This window comes from Bufo gargarizans, chromosome 4 (assembly GCF_014858855.1).
Source record: "Bufo gargarizans isolate SCDJY-AF-19 chromosome 4, ASM1485885v1, whole genome shotgun sequence".
Taxonomy (NCBI): Eukaryota; Metazoa; Chordata; class Amphibia; order Anura; family Bufonidae; genus Bufo; species Bufo gargarizans.
The window spans coordinates 204,351,510-204,376,806 of record NC_058083.1 but is presented as its reverse complement, the minus strand read 5'-3'; the positions used below and the strand labels follow the sequence as shown (position 1 = coordinate 204,376,806).

General features: G+C 43.2%; 1 protein-coding gene across 1 annotated transcript in view; it reads right to left on the bottom strand.

Moving 5' to 3' along the window:
• Nucleotides 1-6,608: 6,608 nt before the first annotated feature.
• LOC122935318 (tumor protein 63-like) overlaps nt 6,609-25,297 on the bottom strand; it is a 93,034-nt gene continuing 74,345 nt past the window's right edge. The window contains exon 6 of the mRNA XM_044291085.1: nt 6,609-6,661. Within this exon, the coding sequence (XP_044147020.1) occupies nt 6,609-6,661 (53 nt within the window). The remainder of the gene's footprint in view (nt 6,662-25,297) is intronic.

The window sequence follows — 25,297 nt, the reverse complement described above, 5'->3', positions numbered from 1 at the left end:
CACCAATATAGTGTATTTAATAGCATTTTTCCCCCTATGAGGAAATGTCAAAATGCCTTAAAAACCAAGAGCTATAGTATGCTAGTTTTTGAAGAGAAGGAAAAAAAATAATATCTAATTAACAAAAACGCTAGTATCCTGTGTTTCATTTTCCATAGACCTCCAGACCCCAACCTAGAGTTGTTGCGATACCAAATTTTTTATTCGGTTTCGATACCATGAAAAAGTATTGCAATACTCGAAGCCACACGAAAAAAAAAAAAAAAAAAAAAAGCCACGTGCATTTCGCATTTTAAAAAAAATGGCAAATCGCACAGTTTTTATTTATTTTTTTCTGTTCCGGCGTTCACCGCATAGATTTTTTAAAAATATTTTAATAGTTTGGACTTTTCTGACGTGGCGATATGTGATATGTTTATTATTTATACATTTTATATGTGAAATTGGGAAATGGGGGTGATTCATACTTAAGATCTTGGTGGGTTTTTTTTTTGCATTTTTTATTTAATAACTATTTCCCCCCTTAGGGGCTAGAACCTGGGTTTTTTTTTCATCCCTTGTCCTATTCACCCTGATAGAGCTCTATCAGGGTGAATAGGACGTCACACTGTCCCTGCTGACCTGGGCTCTGTGCACACAGCATCAGGGATGTTACCATGGCAGCCCATGGTAACCGATCAGAGCCCCAGGATTACACAGCTGGGGCTCTGATCAGAAGCTGATCAGTGCCACACCTGAGGGGTTAACTGCCGCTGATCGCAGTTCCCTGTCGGCACCCGCCTCCTGTATTATATGTTAAATACTTCTTTATATGAGTCCAGACTAAGTATTAGGCTACACAGAGTGGCGCCCAGCGATGTGCCAGCACTTACTATTAGTCCTGGGCGCCGCTCCGTTCACCCGCTGTGCCCTGTGCCCCATTACTGTCTCCTCTCCATGCTAATTATTATCGAAGCAATGGGGAGGGGACATCAGCTTCTCTAGTGGGCGTTCCTTCTCCCTGGCTGTAGCGCTGTCCAATCGCAGCGCAGGGAGAAGGAACGCCCACTAGAGAAGCTGATGTCTCCTCCCCATCGCTCCGATAGTAATTAGAGGAGACAGTAATGGGGCACAGCGGGTGAACGAAGCGGCGCCCAGGACTAATAGTAAGTGCTGGAACATCACTGGGCGCCGCTCTGTGTAGGAAAAGTAGTATCACTGGTGGCGTAGTGCGCCCGCCCCTCTCTTCTCATTGGTGGCAGCGGCAGGACAGAGGGGGAGGGAGGACTGCTTCCTTCTCCCCTGTGCTGCTGAGAGAACATGAGCGCGCTGAGAGCAGCGCGCTCATATTCAGAAATACTAGACTGCGCAGCCCAGTATCGGAAAAATGGAAATCCGGGTATCACATAGATACCGGAACAAAAGTATCGATTGGGTATCGAAATTTCGATACCCGCAACGACCCTACACACACCAAAACACAGGTGAGTCGCCACTAAACCACAAAAGTGCAGAAAAACACCAGCAAAAATCTATGTGTGAACCCACCCTTATAGGAGACAGCCATAGGGCAACAACCTTAGCGCAGGAAAGAGATCAGAGGAGTTGTCAGAAAACATCTCTGCTGACTGTAATCATTAACTCAGGGAAAGCAGGCCACCCTAGGCATCTGAGCTGTGATGTGGCATAGGCCGCATATCACAAAAGGGGTGGGGGGCTGCACCAATCCATATTAGATCAGCTCACCTGGATGAATGTTTCACCATGTCTCTTAACTGGCAACTAGACTTTTATTGATACATGAGTGATTTCCTTTACTAGTAATCTCCCGAATTCCTCCTTTTACCCTAAGGGCTGTAGAGGATTTCAGTTCCAAAGACACCCTTCTCAATGATTTTAAGAATAATAAGGTCAATCCAACCTGCACACTGTGAATTTCACAAATATGAACCTACTCATTACAAATGACAAGGAAAATACCAAATGCAGCAAAATTTGAAACCTTAACCTTAGAAAGACATGTGAAGCATTCTGAAGTAGATGATACCCAGGAGCACTTAGAGAAAACCGAGCTTAAGCTATATAATAAATTACAAGAAAATGACAAGATTTTTTAATTGACTGTGCCTTTTTTCCACGCCATTTGTCAGACACAGCAGCTGCTGTAAACGTTAAAAGTCTGGCAACCCCAGCCCCTGTTAGATGGCTTTTACATAGATATGCAGCGTCCCACTAGCTTATGTGGGAACTGCAAAATCTTTTTGTCTTCTGTAATATCATGCTGTATTGTATTATTATGTGAAATCCATTTTTACCAGGCTGTTAGGTGCACCACATACATCTCACCACTAGATGGGGGTAGCACCACAGTATATATAGAGCAGTTCAGGCCTAGTTAGGGAGTTAAGAGTTGGGTGTTGTGAAAGAGAAAGAGATGGAGTGAGGAGCTAAGGGGGAAGGAGCGGTCCCCCTCTTCTCTCAGCTTTCTCTGGAGCTTCACAGCCCAGAGGAGCCAGCGTACACCACAATATCAAAGCCTGGAAGACAGGCAGAGGAAAGTCTACATTCTACTATTCATTCTTCAGGAGTAACAAGTGAATTTTTGGTCAAGTTTATTATTGGATAAAGACAAAGGAAGGACAAAGCCATTATTCTGGGCTCTAGGCGCCTTTGTATCTAGGCGAAGAATTTATTAGCTTCTGGCAGCCTCACCGTTATTCTAAGGACAGATAATATTTATGTTGCATCACTTGTGTGTAGAAGACTAAGACCTGAACTACCTCAACTAAGACTGAAGCAAGGCAAGGAGCTGAATATCAGCGAGTACATACTAACTACCCTAGCCTGACACATTACTACCAGCACAGCCTGTTACTGGGATTCATCACATCCAACTTGCATGTGTATCAGAGACTGCTTAATTACTGAATGTAAACTGTTATCAAGAACCTGGTTATAGTAAAGTTTACAGTTGGATTTAGACCTGCCTCATTCTTCTAACCAGGGGTCAAGTCCTGGGAAAAAAAGTGTGGGAACTCACCCAAGATCCACTGCAAGCGCCCCCCCCCCCCCCCCCCTCCAAAAAATAAAAAAGCACAGAAAATCTAGCATGCTGTAATTTGTGTCGCTGCGGACTAAAAAAAAAAAAAAAAAAAAAAACACTTTTAGAAAAGTTTGTCCTGGGATTCGATCTCATGACCTCTACACAGCAGAAGCAAGGCATATACCCTCACAGCTATGAAAGTTGTCTAGCTCCTTACTTAAAAAAATAAATAAAAAAAAATAAGACTTCTACTGTAGGTAACTTTGCCCACTGTGTATGGATGTAGCAGAGCTGGGTGTGTTGGGGAAGCTGTCATGTGTATGGTTGTACACTAGGTATCAGTACACTAGGTATCAGTAGAAGTATCAGGAAAAAAAAAAACACTTTTAGAAAAGTTTGTCCTGGGATTTGAACTCATGACCTCTACACATTACAGGCAAGGCATTTACCCTCACAGCCATAAAAGCTGTTGAGGTAGTTGCTTAAAAAAAAAAAAAAATAAGACTTCTACTTATACCTAGTGTACTGATACCTAGTGTACAACCATACACATGACAGCTGCCCCAACACACCCAGCTCTGCTACATCCATACACAGTGGGCAGCTGTCATGTGTATGGTTGAACACTAGGTATCAGTAAACTAGGTATCAGTAGAAGTCTTATAAATAAAAAAAAACACTTTTAGAAAAGTTTGTCCTGGGATTCGAACTCATGACCTCTACACATCAGAGGCAAGGCATTTACCCTCACAGCCATAAAAGCTGTCTAGGTAGCTGCTTAAAAAAAAAAAAAAATAAGACTTCTACTTATACCTAGTGTACTGATACCTAGTGTACAACCATACACATGACAGCTGCCCCAACACACCCAGCTCTGCTACATCCATACACAGTGGGCAGCTGTCATGTGTATGGTTGTACACTAGGTATCAGTACACTAGGTATAAGTGGAAGTCTTATATTTATTTTTTTTTTTTTTAAGCAACTACCTAGACAGCTTTCATGGCTGTGAGGGTAAATGCCTTCCTCTGATGTGTAGAGGTCGTGAGTTCGAATCCCAGGACAAACTTTTCTAAAAGACATTCTAAATGATCTCGTAGTGAAGGAGATGATGTCATTAGGGGGTGGGGCGCCATGAGAGGAGTCGCAGGCAGTGGCACCGCACAGACAGCTTCCTCTCAACTGAAGCCGCCCCTCCTCCCTTAGCCTGCCCTGCACAGTGCTCTCCGTCTCCCCCTGTGAATCTGATTCAGCCGCGTTCTCCTGGCTTGAGGCTGAAAGGGAACGGCGTTCCTGCCATGAAAAAAGTGCAGGAACGCCGTTCCCATGCGTTCCCCCTCCACTCGACCCCTGCTTCTAACTACCACTCTCAACATCAAGGTGCTGGCCAGGGGCGTAACTATAGGGGAAGCGGCTGCTTTGGGGCCCTGACCCAGAAGGGGCCCATTTACGAAGAGGAGGACTAAAAGATTTTGTCAGGACCCCCTCAACAGTATTACACAATGAAATGATATACAGTGACAGTGTAGAAAACGGATGGAACAGCTGTCGGCCCTGGTCTGAGAGAGCGATCTTTACTAGCCACAGGAAAGGGGACGGCATGAATGGAAGGGGTTGCAAAAAAATTACTGGAGGAGGAGGGCCCCATTCAAAAATTTGCTGTGGGCCCCAGTCATTCCTAGCTACGCCACTGGTACTGGCATCACGACAATACCCAAGTAAGGGGCCCAGCCGCACAAGCACTCAGAAACCCAAGCACCATCACCACCTGGCCGGTGTCCCCTGTAATAGAGTGTGCCCCGGACAATCCGGTGCTGTTCTCCAATTCACTGGACCGCCGGCCCAGGGAGGCATCTGCTGAACCGTGAGTAACCGATGAACTGTTTGTACACTTCGGCCCACCGTGAACCTCATGCGTTCTACCCCTGCGGACTGGCACGTTGCAGATACTTGCAGCTCTTATCGAGATCAGTACATCTAGTGGTAGGCCCCAGAATTAGCCAACAGAGGTCCACCTTCAATAGGTATACAATATCAATTCATTTCATGTTAAAGTGATAGGTAATGCTTCAAAATAATTAACAATAATATAGAAAGATTCCAGGAATTGTCACATAGGTTTCACAGATCACTGAAAGGAAAATCTGCCCGTTTATGCTGAACTAGAAAAACACAATTCACTTGCCATTACTGTTATTTTGGTGCAATAAATCCACAAAGAGTGAACATAATGTTATAGCGAGGAATTATCATTTTTAGGCTACTTTCACATCTGTGTTGTTCATTTTGGTTTTTAAATCTCAAAAAGATCTCAAATTAAACGGATCCGTGCCATTTAATAGATCTGGATGCATCCGTTTTGCTAACGAATCAGGCAACATTGACTTAGGGCTCATTCAGAGGGCTGTATGCTATCCGCAAAAAACGCAGATCTGTTTTTTTTGCGGATTAGATGCTGACCCATTCACTTCTATGGGGCCCTTTTCTATTCCACGGTTCTGCAAAACAAATTAAACATGTCCTATACTTGTCCGTGAAAATCAGGACATGGCCCCATTGAAGTCTACGGGTCCGCAAAAAAACTGATAGCATTCAGTATTTTTGCGGACAGCATACGGCCGTATGAATGAGCCCTCACGTTGATTTTCATGACAGATTCCGTTTGTTCCGTTTCACAACCCAGACACAAAGCAATGAATGGAGACAAAACGGAACGATTTAATCCTAGTCTTGAGATCTTCTGCAGGATCTTAAAACCGGAATTAACAATGCAGTTGTGAAAGTAGCCTAAGGCCTCATGCACACGACCGTTGTTTGGGTCCGCATCCGAGTCCGCATCCTGAAGATAGGTCATCAATATCTGACCGGTGTTGATAAGACTTCTGGCACCTCCGCCGATCAGCTGTTGGAAGAGGCTGTGGCGGGCAAGCCTCAAGTTGTGCCAGGCACATCACCATACACTACACAGTTGCTGTTCTTGGTATTGCAGAATGGGATCGAGCTGCACAGGAACGGGACGTCACTGGCCTAGGAAGAGAATTAGGCACTCAATGGACAGCCGCTGTCTCTTCAAACAGCTCATCAGTGGAGGACAGAGTTGGAAGAAGCTCACCAATCAGATATTGATGGCATATCTTAAGGAAAGACTATCTATACTGAACTCCCAGGAAGCACCTTTAAGGAATCTGAATGCTAAAACTTGGAATATATGTTAATCTCCCATAACCAGATAATATATGGAAGCAATTAGGTATTTAACTAGGCTGTCCAATAATTTAAGATATACATTTTGGCTAGGGCAGCAAATTGTAATCAGAAGTAAAGCAAAAGCAGTTCCAACTCTGGTCACTGAAGACACCTAATGGCTTCAACAGTAAAATACTGTATGATCAGGAGCCACGATCCTTTTACCTATGTCATGTAAATGCTAGACAAAATGTATTCCACCTAAATGCCTGAAGAAACTTCTAGTGCACTCCTTGATTACGTGTTTAGAGAAGAAGCCCTTAGGGTAAAAGTGTATTTAAAGCCGTATTTCATGACTGGGTGGACGTTTTTTCCTCCACACCCCGTAAATTACCATGTTTCAAAGCACTCTTGCAATGTTTTGTTCTCCTTTTTCCTTATAACCTTTCATTCCTACATAGAACACAAAACATTGTCATTATCACAATGTTTTCTCAGCCCCACTGTAAAGTGTGTACAGCATATCACCTAAAAAGTAGATGATACATTATTATAGTCTGTGGGATGAAGAAAATGAGTCATTAGTTAGATTCTTATAGTGTACTTCTGCTACAGTAAAAATCTCTAAATCCAAGACCCAGTGGTCCAGAAATCCATACAGTCCTATAGGCAACAGAAATAGCCCCTTGACAGATTATCAGGAAAATTGTCCGATAGTCCAGCACTGCCATCTCTGCAGCAGAAAGAGGCTGGTAATTGCGTAAGCATTACATTAAGTATTACACAGCCTAATTCTGCAGGCAATTGTCGGGAGGGAAGCGTTCCTTCCCAGCAATCGCTGGCTCGTTAGTGGAAAAGACCGCTGTTATTACGTGCAGCGTCTCCTCCACAGTATGGGGAGGAGCAATTGTTATGCCACCGCTTGTCTAGTTGTTTGCCGGCAGCAGATCGTGATTAGACAGCACGATTTGCCGCCCACAAAGATTATTAAAGATGCTGAAAGATCCCAATGGCCCGATGAACGAGAATTGGGTAATTTCGGCAGTATTAGACTTCAGAATCATCGCTAACGAGCGTTCCTGCGAAAGCTTGTTAGCAATAATTGGAAAGACAATTACCTGATGTAATACAGGGGATTGGGAACTTAAAGTGGCTCTGGAAAAAATACTAAATGTGGCCTCGTTTTGTAGTCGGGTCCAAATTCATGGAAGGCAGAACCAACAGAAGTAGGAGGGGCCATATTGTGGTACATTATACCACCCCAACAGAGCCCAATACCACAGTCCATCACAAAATACATCCCCAAAAACTTCCACTGGCCAGCCGTGAGGAGGGCTCAGGTGGCCCCCTGGGCATCGGCCCACAAGGAAACTTACCTGTAAGGTTTATGGCCAATCCGCCCCTGCTGACTGACAACCTGCTACATATAGATTTTGAAAATCTATATATGCAAGCCCAATGTGTGTGTATGTGTGTATATACACTCGCCTAAGAATTATTAGGAACACCATACTAATACGGTGTTAGACCCCCTTTTGACTTCAGAACTGCCTTAATTCTACGTGGCATTGATTCAACAAGGTGCTGATAGCATTCTTTAGAAATGTTGTCCCATATTGATAGGATAGCATCTTGCAGTTGATGAAGATTTGAGGGATGCACATCCAGGGCACGAAGATCCAGTTCCACCACATCCCAAGATGCTCTATTGGGTTGAGATCTGGTGACTGTGGGGGCCATTTTAGTAGTGAACTCCTTGTCATGTTCAAGAAACCAATTTGAAATGATTTGCGCTTTGTGACATGCTGCATTATCCTGCTGGAAGTAGCCATCAGAGGATGGGTACATGGTGGTCATGAAGAAATGGACATGGTCAGAAACAATGCTCAGGTAGCCCGTGGCATTTAAACGATGTCCAATTGGCACTAAGGGGCCTAAAGTGTGCCCAGAAAACATCCCCCACCCCATTACACCACCCCCACCAGCCTGCACAGTGGTAATAAAGCATGATGGATACATGTTCTCATTCTGTTTACGCCAAATTCGGACTCTACCATTTGAATGTCTCAACAGAAATCGAGACTCCTCAGACCAGGCAACATTTTTCCAGTCTTCAACAGTCCAATTTTGGTGAGCTCGTGCAAATTGTAGCCTCTTTTTTCTATTTGTAGTGGAGATGAGTGGTTCCTGGTGGGGTCTTCTGCTGTTGTAGCCCACCTTTCTTTCCCATTCTGACATTCAGTTTGGAGTTCAGGAGATTGTCTTGACCAGGACCACAACCCTACATGCATTGAAGCAACTGCCCTGTGATTGGTTGACTAGACAATCGCATTAATGAGAAATAGAACAGGTGTTCCTAATAATTCTTTAGACGAATAAATATATAAAAAATATATATATATATATATATATATATATATATATATATATATTGTAAGATCCTCACCTGCTTTGCACTCCAGGGGAACCAAGAGGGGTCCTCGTGGAGTTGCGGGACAGGTTATGCATGTCTCTGATGCACCAGCGCTGACCCCTTTGCGAGCCAGTTCGGAGATGCGTTCGCGTGGACATCGGAGGGGAGGACCGTCGGAGTCCCGGGGACAGAGTGGCCAGGCGAGTGACAAGACGCCGCGGCCAGGGTTGTCTCCGGTGTCTCCTGCGACTTCCGTTTCCGCATCTGGGTCCACGCGCTCGCATACTCGCGCTGAGTCAATGATGCGTCCGTGCGTACGCACGAGGGCAGGTTCGCAAAGGGATACACGGTCGCGAGTACGCGCTTCTTATGCACTTCGTCGACCAGTGGCGCATATTATACTGACTCACAAGAGCAAAGTGGATTAGGGAGCCAGCCATGGGTTAATCAACTTGTGATTGCCTTAGGCCTTGTACTCAGGTGCAGGGCAATTTGTTCACCTATGGTAGTGGACACTTGGCACCCTGGGATTGGTCAGCAGGCATTTAAAAGGAGGTCTCTCAGGGTGATCAGTGCCCACTGTTATTTTCCCTCAACCAGGTATAGGTCACAACTCCTAGTGACTGAAGACTGCCAGGAACTTTGTCCTTTACAGCGGACCCAAGATCTGGAGTGACTCGACTGCCAAGTGCACAGCATCATTCAGCACTGGTTGGGACTATTCTGGAATCTCCTTGCCTGTTTTTTTTGTTATTATTCCTTGTTACCAGCAAGTGTCCTGGACGTTTATGTTTCCGGTGAATAAACACCTTTTTGCTTTCATCACTGGTCTGTTTGTTGGTGCCTTGCATTACAGATATATATATATATATATATATATATATATATATATATATATATTTATATATATACACACACACACACAAAAGTGGCAGCACCATCAATGGTATAAACAAAAAGGGTGCAGCCAATCCATATAGATAAAAATTGTAAAAAAGGGCAGCACTCCAGAAGGTAAAAATGCAAAAAAATACTTTATTTACCCGAAAGGGACATGCAACGTTTCGGCTCTATGCAGGAGCCTTTCTCAAGCCTTGAGAAAGGCTCCCGCATAGAGCCGAAATGTCGCATGTCCCTTTCGGGTAAATAAAGTATTTTTTGCATTTTTACCTTCTGATATATATATATATATATATATATATATATACACACACACACACACACACATATACACGTTTGTATGGGCTTATACATTTAGATGTCTAATAGTCCAGATTATCTAAAAGATATGAAGTCAAATTCTGGAAAATTGACATGAATTACTTTAGGATTGCTACATGCTTTATCTTCTTCCATTCAGATATACAGCGGCACCAACAGCCTGACAGCTGGTTTGCTTGTTAGGCTGCATTCACATCGCATTTTAGCCCTCTGCCAGGCTTTCCATGGGGTATACATCCAAATAACCTAAATGGTACTGAAACGTATACTAATACAGGTACAGTGACTTTAAATGGGTCAAACAGAGTTCAAAGGATTCATCTTTGGACTCTGTTTGACCCTATTTCCATTCCTTTCCGGTATATTTGTCAGACAGGATAGCGTGGTAGACTGCGTTATTCTGTCCAGCAAAAGAGCTGTGAACGAACAAATCAAGTAGGCAAAACATAGTCTTCTGCAGATCATGGGCACATTTATATGATTTTTGTAGCATCTGTGGGAAACCTTATGGTTAGCATTGGTGCCTTGCAGCATTGGGGTCCAAGATTAGATTCTGAACATCTGAATGGAGTTTTTATGTTCTCCCCATATTTCCTCCAGGTACTACGGTTTTCTCCCACACTTCAAAGACATTCTGATAGGAAACTTAGATTGTGAGCCCCATTGGGGACAGTGTGATGGTGATGTCTGTAAAGCGCTGCGGAATATAGTAGGGCCATATAAAGGTTCCTTTACACTGATAGATTAAAGGGAACCTGTCATCAGCTTTATGCTGACTTTACTGAGGGCAGCACAACGTAGTGACAGACGCACTGATTTCAGCGGTGTGTCACTCATGAGCTAAAAGTCAGTGGTTGCCGAGAACCAACATCACAATCATTGCAGCCCAGGCCTTGAAAAGAGTCAATTCTACCTGAGAAGAGTCCTGGTTATTCCTCTCCTGCTCTCCCGCCCATCTGCTGATGATTAATGAAAGTAGCTGGTCAGCACTCGCTTGATGCACGCCGCGCGGGATCAGGATCAATCTCCACGTGCAATAAGGTAAAGGATCCCAGCAGACGTGACTTGGATGCTTGTAAAGGTTTATTGTCAAAGTAACATTTGTCAAAGTAACAATGACGCGTTTCGGCTATATTAGCCTTTTTCAACAGAATATCCATCATACAGCACAGGTTTATATACACCTATAATGCCAGGGATAGGGTACCGCCCCGTGACATCAGCCCCAAAAGGGGGTGGTACATAGGAGGTAACCAAAGAGTAACAGAAAATACGTTTAGTATATAACAAAAGAAAACCATGTATAACGGCAACACTACGTGTTAAATATTAATTAAATGTCCTTGTGGGTTATTGACAATAAACCTTTACAAGAATCCAAGTCAAATCTGCTGGGATCCTTTACCTTACATCTGCTGATGATTGGCAGTTCTCTCCTACAGAGAAAGAGAGGAAACTAGGTAGAAGACTGTCAGTCAGCAGGTGGGCAGGAATTCATGAATAACCAGGACTCTTCTCAGGCGGCCGTGACGCTTTTCCAGGCCCAGTCTGCAATGATTGTGATGTTGGTTCTCGGCAACACCTTACTATTAGCTGATGTGTGACACACCGCTGAAATCAGCATTTCTGTCACTACTTTATACTGCCCTCAGTGAGGTTGGCATAAAGTTGATGACAGGTTCCCTTTAAGCAGTGATCACATGCAGAGATCTCCTCCACAATATTGAGAGGTGCGATAGCTAATGCCATTGCTTATCCCCCATTCAGTATCACTGTTTGCCGGCAGCAGACTGCTGTTTAGACAGCACGATCTGCAAACGTCAATTTTGGTGACTGCACAAACTATTATATTACTCGATGAACGAGCATTTCACTTGTTAGCGCTTATCTGCTCAATGCTCAGCCAGTGTAAAGGGGCCTTAAGCGAGTACATTAAATAAATGAGTATGGCCACTAAAGACAGCAGATCTCACCAAATTTACCCGGATCGGTCAACAATCTGCAAATCAATCTTGCATGTTTATGGCCAGCTTAAAGAGGTTGTCTCACGAAAAATAATCTGCATCTTTCAAACCAGCACCTGCGTCTGAATACTTTTGTGATTGCAGGTAATTAAAAATTTTGTATCACCATGGAGCTATTCAATAAAATGTTTCTGTATAGCGCCACCTGCTGTTTCTTCTCCATTTTATTTCTCACTGAGGTGGTCCCACATGTAAATCTTTATCAGCCACCCACCATATCTTCTGTTAGAAGCTGTAACAGTTACAGAGAAAAAGCTTCAGCAGAAAGAACATGTCCCCTGATAAAGGACACCCCCTCTGAGCTGCAAGCCTGAAATAAATCTAGCAGAGCAATTGGAGCAATGGACAAGAAGATCTCTGGGTCCATGTGAGGTACAGGGTTGGTTCTTGCTTGGTTAGAAATAGATTGTCATATAAAACCTGACAAATGAGTTTCATGTTTTACATAAATCAAAGCATAACCCCTTTAACTCAGGGAAGAAAGGGATGCACCGATTAAGACGCTTTCTCCCCAAAGAGAGATATTACCCCCCCCCCCCCCCCACCCTTTAACTCATTAATGCAGCTTTACTTCTGGTCAATAGGATATGATATATATATATATATATATACAGACGTGGACAAAATTGTTGGTACCCTTTGGTCAATGAAAGAAAAAGTCACAATGGTCACAGAAATAACTTTAATCTGACAAAAGTAATAATAAATTAAAATTCTATAAATGTTAACCAATGAAAGTCAGACATTGTTTTCCAACCATGCTTCAACAGAATTATGTAAAAAAATAAACTCATGAAACAGGCATGGACAAAAATGATGGTACCCCTAACTTAATATTTTGTTGCGCAACCTTTTGAGGCAATCACTGCAATCAAACGCTTCCTGTAACTGTCAATGAGACATCTGCACCTCTCAGCAGGTATTTTGGCCCACTCCTCATGAGCAAACTGCTCCAGTTGTGTCCGGTTTGAAGGGTGCCTTTTCCAGACTGCATGTTTCAGCTCCTTCCAAAGATGCTCAATAGGATTGAGGTCAGGGCTCATAGAAGGCCACTTTAGAATAGTCCAATTTTTTCCTCTTAGCCATTCTTGGGTGTTTTTAGCGGTGTGTTTTGGGTCATTGTCCTGTTGCAAGACCCATGACCTGCGACTGAGACCAAGCTTTCTGACACTGGCTAGTACATTTCTCTCTAGAATTCCTTGATAGTCTTGAGATTTCATTGTACCCTGCACAGATTCAAGACACCCTGTGCCAGACGCAGCAAAGCAGCCCCAGAACATAACAGAGCCTCCTCCATGTTTCACAGTAGGGACAGTGTTCTTTTCTTGATATGCTTCATTTTTTCGTCTGTGAACATACAGCTGATGTGCCTTGGCAAAAACTTCGATTTTTGTCTCATCTGTCCACAGGACATTCTCCCAGAAGCTTTGTGGCTTGTCAACATGTAGTTTGGCATATTCCAGTCTTGCTTTTTTATGATTCGTTTTCAACAATGGTGTCCTCCTTGGTCGTCTCCCATGTAGTCCACTTTGGCTCAAACAACGACGGATGGTGCGATCTGACACTGATGTTCCTTGAGCATGAAGTTCACCTTGAATCTCTTTAGAAGTCTTTCTAGGCTCTTTTGTTACCATTCGGATTATCCGTCTCTTAGATTTGTCATCAATTTTCCTCCTGCGGCCACGTCCAGGGAGGTTGGCTACAGTCCCATGGATCTTAAACTTATGAATAATATGTGCAACTGTACTCACAGGAACATCTAGTTGCTTGGAGATGGTCTTATAGCCTTTACCTTTAACATGCTTGTCTATAATTTTCTTTCTGATCTCTTGAGACAGCTCTTTCCTTTGCTTCCTCTGGTCCATGTCGAGTGTGGTACACACCATATCACCAAACAACACAGTGATTACCTGGAGCCATATATATAGGCCCAATGGCTGATTACAAGGTTGTAGACACCTGTGATGCTAATTAGTGGACACACCTTGAATTAACATGTCCCTTTGGTCACATTATGTTCTGTGTTTTCTAGGGGTACCATCATTTTTGTCCATGCCTGTTTCATGAGTTTATTTTTTTACATAATTCTGTTGAAGCATGGTTGAAAAACAATGTCTGACTTTCATTGGTTAACATTTATAGAATTTTAATTTATTATTACTTTTGTCAGATTAAAGTTATTTCTGTGACCATTGTGACTTTTTCTTTCATTGACCAAAGGGTACCAACAATTTTGTCCACGTCTGTATATATATATTATATATAGGCTCCAAACACAAACATAATACTAGGCAAAATAGAACATGGTGTGAAATTGTCAGTTGTGTTATAGGAATACATTTATTTTTTTCTACTCATGAACAGTATAGGTGTGACTATTATATCCTGCACTATGTGGTATTAGTGACATTTGTGTACTGGTTTTCTTCCACTAACTTTTGGAATACTACTATGTAGTCACCTGTTATCTATTTTAGCATGGGGCAGCTGTGTTCATTTCTGAAAAATGCTAATGTAATAGGGAAAGTGCGGTTAGACTGGAGACACTGCATATACAGCCATGGAAACGGTGGATACAGAATGTATCTTGTATAATCTGTGAAATTGTACTGTTTGGTATGCTCTGCCAATAACTCCAATAGGTGCGGCTTAACCAACAATAATCATGTTCTAAAAAGTTACTGCAGTCAGCCTTGCTGTAGCTATAGTGGATTCATACAATTATTCTTCTACCATAGACCTGGCCAGAGTGTGTCCTCAAAAAAACAAATCACATGCGTTACATGCAGACAAATCCATGGTGGGCACATGTGCCACATGTGAATCTACCATTACACAATGTTAGCCAACCTTTTGTAGACCACAAGTCACTTTCAAGAGGAGTTGCAAAGAATGATGAAAATGAGGACTCTTATTACATCTATTGCCTAGAAATATGACTTTTACCTAAGCGCTTACCACCAGGGATGGGGCTTTGACCCATGTACCAAGTTCGAATGTGATGATTGCTACTGCTGTTGAGCACTAGTGGCACCAGAACATTCATAGAGAAGTAAGGGACCCATAGCAAGGATCAAACCAGCCGATGTCACTCAAGAGGAGTGGGGCGGGCTAAACAGAGGACCTGGGAGGGATAAATGGTTAGTAGACCGAGTATCTAGGTGCCGAATCAACGCCCTCGTAGCACCTAGAAGCTCATTAGCATATTTTAAAAAGTGTGTTTAGGAGAACGGCGGCAGGGAAAAAAGTATAAAGAACACTGTTATGTACTGCTGACATGAGCACATCGCTAATGTCAATTAGCTACATAACATAATTTCTGATAATAGAAACACTTAAAATGCCTGATCAGTCATAAAAATGCATTGAAATGCCGGATCCGTATTTCCGGTGTCATCCAGCAAAATGGATCCGGCATTTATTTTTTTTTCACCTTTTTTTTTCGGTCTGCGAAGGACAGATCCGGCATTCCGGTATTTTGAATGCCGGATCCAGCACGAATACATTCCTATGGAAAGAAATGCCAGATCCGGCATTCAGGCGAGTCTTCAGTTTTTTGGGCCGGACATAAAACCGTAGCATGCTGCGGTTTTATCTTCATCCTGATCAGTCAAAATGTCTGAACTGAAGACATCCTGAACGGAATGCTCTCCATTCAGAATGCATGGGGATATAGTATAGAGCCCCTAGGACGGAACTCTATGCCGGAAAAGAAAAACGCTAGTGTGAAAGTACCCCAAGACTGGGACCCCTCTTGCCCTAGGTCCCGTAGCATGGCAGTTACGCCCCTGCTCAACCATTTGTTGCACTGTAACAGTGAAGATGAGGGTGCCAACATGCAGGGCTCAAAATTCATATGTCACTCCGAGCCCTTGGTTGGGGATTGGGGGCAAAATACTCCAATAGAGATTTTTTTTTTTCTCCCCATAGCTGCATGAAACATTATTTTGAGCCACAATGAAGAAAGAAGTTGACATATGCTGTGTTGGCAATAGTTTCTGGAGATGGCCAGATATTTAGCTCATGTTGATGAACTACAGGCTGTTTTTTATAGACAGTTTGCAGTAGAAAATACATGAATATACAGTATAAGCTCCATGAAAAAGCTGCGCTAGTAGCATTCGGTGTACAAGGGAGTAACATACGGTATGTCCCAAATATCCCTATTTGTAACCCAAGTCTCTCTGTCCCTCTTTGCTCCTTAAATGTCCCTCTTTTGACCTGGGAAATAAATGTGCATTAATAAACTGCCCCAGAAACTACCTAGTTCCTACCTGTATATTAAACCTCAAAGTATATATCTTTTCATTATTTGGTGCAATTTGGACCTTAATATATCTATAATCTGATTATTTTTGTGCTAATATTTAAGGGGATAGTCCAGGGCAAGAAAAAAAGCTCTGATGATGCCAGGTCCTCACTGCACCCTACTTCTTCTCCACAGGAGAAAATGGCTTTGAATGCTGCTCAGCCAATCACTGGCTGTGGCCATGATCCGCCTTGGACCTTTCCCACAATGAGCCTTAAGCGTTCCTCTTTAATTGTCCAAAAAGTTGGGTGGTAATGCAGTAGTGATGGGCGAAAATCGGCCGGGACAGTTCACGAACACGATCAAATGTTTGCGAACCGCAAGTTCGCGGTAGGCCTCATTCACTTTAATGGCAGGCGAACCTGAAAAACCTTCAGCTCCTATTTGCAGCCACCAAATACTTAGTAGAAGTGTACAAATAGTCCCACAACATGGACAGTGATATACTAGAGGGGGATCAATGACAAAAACTCCAACAAAAAATAAGCGTCGTAATGGGAAATTCACTGAAATGTGTCCTGTTGGAGCCTAGAGAATTTTTATTTTAGGCCACGAGAGTACGTTGTTCCAATGTCGTTTGTCCCTATCTGTAGCTGAGGTAATGCAGCAAAACCGCAAACAAATGCTGCACTACCCAAATGCACTATATAGAAAGTATATTATTGGTATATCACACCCCTACTTCAATCAGTTTTTTGTGGGGCAACTGGTATATCACACCAGTAGAAATTATTAGTTTCAATAGCGTTTGTCCCTCTGTGTAGCTGCAGTATCGCAGCAGAACCGCACACAACTGCTGCACAATACAAATGCACTATAATATACTTTCTATGTTAGAAAGTATATTATAGGTATATTACACCCCTCAGTAAGTCACACCTATTGATGGCACACCTATACCAGTAAAACACTAAATGTAAAATGACGGCCAGATCATGTTTATTTATAAGGTAGAGGGTATGTCCATGTGCTGAAATGTCTCAATTGGCTGCCCTGTACCACCTGATGGATGTGTCATGGGTCAAAGTTCTTCACAATGTTAAAGAATATGGCGCCGGCGGATTTCTCCATATGTTTGGCGAATCGCGAATGAGCAAAGTTCGACCGCCGGGCGAACCGCAAGGCCATCTCTAGTGCTCAGCACTGCAAAATAAATCATTCTTTTGTGCCAATTACATGTGGTCATGTTATTTCCTATTATTTCTCCAAAAATGCAATGATCTCTGCAGGAGACACATTTTATTTCGGAAAGTTTCCCCTTTAAATTCTACTGGACACCAAAAATAGGGGACTACCAAGCCCAAACCCCTGATCCAGCCATATGACCAGCCCTAATGGCTCATGCACTTTTTACCAGTGCATTTTGTATGGGCTTACAATACTGGCTCACGAGGCCTCTGTTGCAGCTCCGTATACCTCCGATTTCTGGTGGATTCTGTACAAAATTGTGGCATGCAGTATGTAGGTATTTATTCTCTCTACTGTGTGCACTGTCCGTCAGAGCCTGCATAGCAGAGCACAGGGGTTGTATGGGTCATACTAAGCCAGGTATGAATTAGTTAACTGACGCATCTGATGGCGACCAGACCATCAGATGATAAATGCAATGATATGAGTCAGCCGTGGCACTGTAGCTTTAGTGAAGTACATGTCTGACATGATATTCCCTGGGTACAGAGATGCTCACTAAATGCACTGATCTCCATCTCTGAGCACTGTGACATGAGCATGCTTTCACTGCTTTGTCTGTATCTGCCCTTCTCACCTCTCCCTGCCAGAAGACAGGCTATGCACCACATCTTTTAGACTTTCCCAAAGACAGGTGATGGTGGAACTTGCAGCCTGAGGCGTAAAGAAGTAATAAGGCACAGAGAGAGGTATTTCAACTTACACAGCTCCACAGCCTCCCCTCCTCCTCCCCTCCGGCCATGCTCGCTGCCAGTGTAAACTGAAAAAAAAGGAGGAAAGAAAAAACATAGCCACAAGGAACGCAAACACACCTTCAAACACAATAAGGATCATTATTTCTTACAGTAAATTAGTACTAAACAATATTGGCATTGATTCCACTGCCAGTACTAAAACAACACAGACAACCTGGAGGAAACAGAGAACTTCATATTTGCTAAACACATCAAGAGTTCTCAGATCATACCTATGGTTTAGAGGTACACTTGATATACTAAAGCTGCATTGTACTAATAATCTGTAGTAGAAAGAAGGGCATAGAAAATAAATTCTCTGAAGCTAATTATGGACTGCCCTTCTACACCAGATTATACTCTGTCTGTGGATGCAGGCAGACATAAAAGTCACGGGGAATTTACTGTCTTGCAGTGGGGACTAAAACTAATACAGAGGAAAAAAACTATAGAAACTGCAGTATACAAGTAATCTCTAAACCCAAGGGGCACACTGAGGTTATACATGTCTCACAAGCATTCCTCTTTTGGAGGGACAGTACCTCTTTTTAATTCAAGTCTCTCTTTGGAAAATAAATGTTCATTAATGAACTGTCTGGTCCCTAGCTGTATATTCAACCTCAACTTTTATGTTATTTCCATTATTTGGACTTAAAGGCTATGGACGCCTTCAGGGAGATGGAGATATCAGGTATAGGTAGGCTAGTATATGGTGAAAACACAAGCAGTCACTGGTGCTTAGAAGTAAAGCAGGGGTGATGTCACTGGCTGAAGTGTATATTTGTGTGTCGTCAACAGAGATCGTACTGAAAACCAAATCTACTTATAGTCTGTCTGATAGGGACTGTGTAATAAGGAGAGGACACTAGGACTGAACCCTGAGGAACTCCAAACAGCAAGAGGATGAGGAGAAGTAGAACCAGAAAATGACACACTGAAGGAGCGACCAGAGAGATAGAAAGAAAACCAGAGAGCAGTGTCCTCAAGGCCAACAGATTGGAGCATGGTGATGGTGAGGTGGTGGTCGTGGTGGTGATTGGAATAAGGAGAGAGGCCGACTTCTCATGTCTTACCTGTCCCACAACCCTAAACAACTTTTTAACACTTTTAACTCCCTTCTCCGTCCCCCAGCGCCCCCACCCTCTCCTCTCAGCTAAGGACTTTGCCACATACTACAAACAAAAGATAGTCAACATCAGAGAAAGCTTCAGTGCACAGTCCCCACAGACCCTCTACACAACTGCTCAGTCCTCTTCTCCAAAAACCCGCTTCACCACCATTACAGAAGAAAAACTCTCCACTCTACTCTCCAGATCGCATCTCACCACCTGTGCACTTGACCCAATTCCATCCCACCTCATCCCTAACCTCACCACAGTCTTTATACAAGCCCTAACTCGTCTCGTCAACATATCACTAAACTCTGGTGTCTTCTCCTCTGGTTTTAAACCTGCTACCAATACACCCATCCTCAAAAAGCCTTCACTTGACCCATCTTCTTTGTCCAGTTATCGCCCCATATCACTTCTTCCATATGCCTCAAAGCTACTTGAGCAACATGTCCATTCTGAACTGTCCTCTCATCTCTCCTACTGCTCCCCCATTGACCGGCTACAATCTGGCTTCCAACCCCACCACTCAACTGAGACTGCCCTGACCAAAGTCACCAATGACCTACTAACAGTCAAAACCAAAAAACATTACTCTGTCCTCCTGCTCCTGTCCTCTGCCTTTGACACTGTTGACCACTCCCTTCTGTTACAAACTCTCTGATCTCTTGGCATCACTGACCTGGCCCTCTCCTGGATCATATCATACCTCACAGGGCGGAGATTTAGTGTCTCCCACTTTCACACCACCTTCTTGTCTCATTCCCTCTCTGTTGGTGCCCCGCAAGGCTCTGTCCTAGGATGCCTACTCTTCTCTATCTACACTTTCAGCCTTGGACAGCTGATAGAGTCCTATGGCTTTCAGTATCACTTTTTAGAAAACCCACCTCTTCAGACAAGCCTACAACCAGTGACCCTGCTGCCTCTATACCGCCATGATCAACTTTACCCTCACCTATTGTGTCCTTCTCCCATACCATATAGATAGTAAGCCCTCACGGGCAGGGCCCTTTCTCCTGTACCAGTTTGTAACTTGTCTTGTTCATGCTTAGTGCAATTATCTGTATTATGAATGTATACCCCTTTTCATATGTACAGCACTATGGAATGAATGGTATAATATTTTTAAGATGAATAATAAAATTAATACTAATAATATTAATAGTCATAAGAATAAGAATAATAATTAACAAAGAGGTAGTGGATGAGGCGAGAATAGACCAGGAGCTCCAGGAGTTTAGGGAGGCAGGTCAGTAGTTAGTTGCTCAGTAGGGGTCAATAGAAGTTTTTTTGATAACAGAAGGTTTGAAAGAGGTGGGGAAGATACCAGAAGTGAAAGAGGTAGCAAATTTTAGTTAGGTAACTAGTGACAGCCGGGGAGAGAGACTGGAGGAGGTGTGAAAGAATAGGGTCAGAAAAGCATGTGGTAGGTCAAGAAGAAGAGAGGAGTCTGGAGGCTTCTTCTTCTGTGACTGGGTCGAATGTGGACAGTGAACCAGCTTAGCAGCTGGGAGCTAATTTTATGACTTAAAGAGGACCTGTCACCTCTCCTGACATGCCTGTTTTAATAGCTTCTTGCATCCTCTGTGTAATAACAATTCTTGAGCATCTATTCTTATGGCCATTCCTGTATCATTCCTGCTAGAATAACAAATCAATTGCCAGCAGTCTGCAGTAAAGGTACTGCTGGGTGTTACCAGTAGCAGGTGTGTCTGACTGACAACAGCAGCACTGATTGGACAGACTGTGTAAGGACACAATGCCAACTAGTAACACCCATCTGTACCTTTACTGCAAGCTGCTAGTAGTTCATTCATAGTCTTGTAGAAATAAAGGAAAGGCACATCATAGAGTCATAAGAATAGATGTCCTAGAATTGTTATCACATGGTTTAATGAAAGTAGTTACCGTACTATCACACATCTGGAGAGGTGACAGGTCTTCTTTAAGATGCTTAACATGGTAGAATACTAGGACTATACCTTTGGTTCTTGGCAGGGGCGTCACTACCAGAGTGGCAGACCATGCGACCGCTATGGGGCCTAGGGCTGGAAGGGGCCTAGTTGGGATCAATTCCCTTTCTACTGGAGGTGAAAAACTTGGTCAGGACTCTACCCTCTAAAGAAACAACTTTTAGCAAATGAGGCAATGGAAAAAAATAGCTCAAGGGTCATTGAAAGGGGTTTAGGCAGAAAACTGTCCTTTGTGGGGGCCTGGTTTGATCCTTGCTATGGGTCCCTTACTTCTCTATGTACGCCACTGGTTCTTGGTATAATGTTGACTCCTAGAATACCAACTTTCAAATGGCTGAAAAATTCTAAATGCAATGTAGATTCTTACTTTACTGTGGGTTTCAATATAAGTTGATGCTCACGGTTAAAACAGGCCAGGATGCGGGAACTCTATGACCTGAGTTTGGGAATATGAACCACAAGAGTGCTTGTGCCACATACCAATTTATTCTTGCAACGATTCTGAAGCATTGTTCGCCAGAGGAACTAATGTGCAGCAGCCCTCTAGCACTCCTGAGTACATGGAGTGCACACTCCCATTCTTTAACCTCCTAGATGCCATGGTCTCATTTGCCCACAGCATCTGAGGAGTTAAATGTATGTGATCGACATTCTCATCGATCGCATACATTAGTCCCAGGTGGCTGTTTAGAACACCATGCACCCGGCAGCGATGGCGCGAGCGTGTGCCATTTTTAAATGCCCGACCACCAACGTAAATTTACGTGGGGCAGTCAGGAAGACGTTAAAAGTAGTGTTAAGCGAACTTGTGTTTTAAGTTTGGCGTCTAAAGTTCGGGTTATCCAAGTATCCAGTTATGGATTCCGCTACCACAGACCATAATGGAATTTAGAATCCATAACGGGATAGTTCGATAACCCGAACCAGAACTTTAGACGCCAAACTTAAAACACAAGTTCGCTCAACACTAGTTAAAAGGAATGTGCCACCAAAATTGTATCTGTCAGTTAAAACCCGATAGCAACACATCTTTTTTCTAATCAGTTTTTATTTTCTGATTGCAGATTCTTTTTATTTTATTTCCTGAACATGATCATAGCGACGGCCATCTTACCTGAGCATCTTAACAGCATTTAGGGGACGGTTAGGGGGCATGGTTACCTTGACTTAAAGCAAGGAGGCCGCTGCCCCCTTGACTTCAAGCTGGCCGGCACTAAAGCGCTGATGGAGAATAAAACAGAGTTTTATTTGAACTTACACAACATCTGACAAAAGGATGAAATATATGATTATTAACAGGCTGCAGGCTACTATGAGGTACTGCTGGCAGATGTAGATGCATTTTTGAGATGACAGGTTCCCTTTAAGGCACCCACAATTGTAAAGAATTGGGTCGCATTTTCAGAATATGCCAACTGTTTACTTTCAGAAAAAAAATATGGATATAGGAATATATATGATTTTTTTTTTTTATAATTCAGGTTTTATTTGTAATAATGATGTTTAATGCACCGTTAAAATATAATCACATAGAATACATATATAGAATAAATCATATATGATAAAACATAAAAAGTAGTAAAACTCTTGCAATCACGGTCCCTCTAGGCAGCCGTATCTGGGACCCTCAGTTCCAAACTTGCACAGAGTGGCTTGGTTCTGCCCTTGCTGCACTTAACTGCTCATTAGAATATGGATTAACAGTAATTTCATTTCCTATAATCAATCATTATCATCATTCTGACACCCTGCACCTTTGCCGATTAGCTGTTCAGGAGTAGCTCTGGCCCGGAAATAGGCACAAGAAGTACAGCGCCATCTGTTGCCTCATGGATAGAGCTGGACCTGTATGTTTTGGATGCTGGAGACACTCCCAAACAGCTGACCAGCATGGATGAGGGATGTGGGGCCGCCACCTATCTGACATTGATAACCTATCCTCAGGATAGCTCATCAGTTGTTCAAATTGTTAACTCCTGGAAAACCTCTTTAATAGTATCAAAATACAGAGTCAAATAAAACGCTTTACAGTACAAATACATAAATAAGGGAACCTACAGCATATGTTGTTTTCGTCCCCATAAACCACTATACAGTGGCTAGGGACACCTTTCTGAACATATCTGTGTGCCATCGGTAACACAGCATTCCTTAGGGTCATATTCCAGCTGCAGATGAAGTAGGCAATTTTCGGAAAGGAAGCAATCCTTCCTAACAACCGCCTGCTCGCTAGCGGAGGAGACTGCTGCTATTACATCCAGTGATCTCCTCCTCAGTATGGAGATAAGTGACCGCTAATGCCATCACTCATCCCATACAGAATCAATCTTTACCGGCAGCAGAGCGCGATTACACGGCACGATCTCCCGCCAACAAATAAGGATTTTTAAACCTAAAGATTCCAATTACCCTATCAATGAGCGTTTGCTCGTTCACTGGGTAATCGGCGGCAGTATTAAACTGCCCTGTCATCATACGAACATTTGTTAGCGATAATCTTCAGGTGTAATAGGGACTTTACAAAAAAATAAAATTTGAACAGCAGTGGCAGATGCAAATTCATTTTCCAAATTTCCACCGGGCTTTCTTCAGCGGGCAAGAACATTGTGATCCCAGCAGCAAACCCTTCTATCTAGGCTTTATTGACAGCAGATAGAAGATGCTTCAAACTAGGGGTCAGAGATGATTGGCAATAAAGCCATTGACAGGTAAGTAGGTCACTAGATGCTGACAGAAGTTAAACTTAAATGTAAACCTGGATTTAAAGTGCGGTGTACAGGAAACAAGCTGGGAACCTCCGTAAAGCTCTGCATCCTCTGGCAGTGCCTGAATACCTGAGCGTTCATTTCACCCTGGGGTGGTACATAACTGGCTGCCCTCATGCTTGCTTTTGCTCATGGACAGATCTCATTCATTAACCTTACAAATGTGGGTGATGATCGCAGTGGGCTCTCTAATGGTCATAAAATAAGTTGTCAACTTTCCCACAAATCAATATAACTTGATATCAGAGGACCACTCTAGAACTTTAGATTTTTGGGGGAAATAATCTTTCTAGGTTTATGTAAAAGCACGTAGCTTGGGCAATGTTTCCTTCTTATAAATATACAATGGGGAAAATAAGTATTGAATACACTGGTGATTTTGCAAGTTTCCCCACCTACAAAGAATGGAGAGGTCTGTAATTTTTATCGTAGGTACACTTGAACTGTGAGAGACAGAATCAAAAAAAAAAAAAATATAAAATTCCAGAAAATAACATTGTATGATTTTTAAATAATTTAATTGCATTCTATTTCAAGAAATAAGTATTTGATCACCTACTAACCAGCGAGAATTCTGGCTCTTACAGACCTATTAGTTTTTCCTTAAGAAGCCCTCCTACTCTGCACTCATTACCTGTATTAATTGCATCTGTTTGAACTTGTTACCTGTATAAAAGAGACACCCGTCCACACGCTCAATCACACTCCAACATCTTCACCATGGTCAAGACCAAAGAGCTGTCTAAGGCTGCTTTCACACTAGCGTTCATAGGTCCGTTCGTGAGCTCCGTTTGAAGGAGCTCACGAGCGGACCCGAACGCCTCCGTCCAGCCCTGATGCAGTCTGAATGGAGCGGATCCGCTCAGACTGCATCAGTCTGGCGGCGTTCAGCCTCCGCTCCGCTCGCCTCCGCACGGACAGGCGGACAGCTGAACGCTGCTTGCAGCGTTCGGGTGTCCGCCTGGCCGTGCGGAGGCGTGCGGATCCGTTCAGACTTACAATGTAAGTCAATGGGAACGGATCCGCTTGAAGATGTCACCATATGGCTCAATCTTCAAGCGGATCCGTCCCCCATTGACTTTACATTGAAAGTCTGAACGGATCCGCGCAGGCTACTTGCGCACTTGCGAATTTTTTTAAAGTTATTAATGCAGACGGATCAAGCACAGAACGGATCTGATCAAGTGCAAGTGTGAAAGTAGCCTAAGGACACCAGGCACAAAATTGTAGACCTGCACAAGGCTGGGATTGGCTACAGGACAATAGGCAAGCAGCTTGGTGAGAAGGCAACAACTGTTGGCGCAAATATTACAAAATGGAAGGAACACAAGATGACTGTGCTCGGTCTGGTCT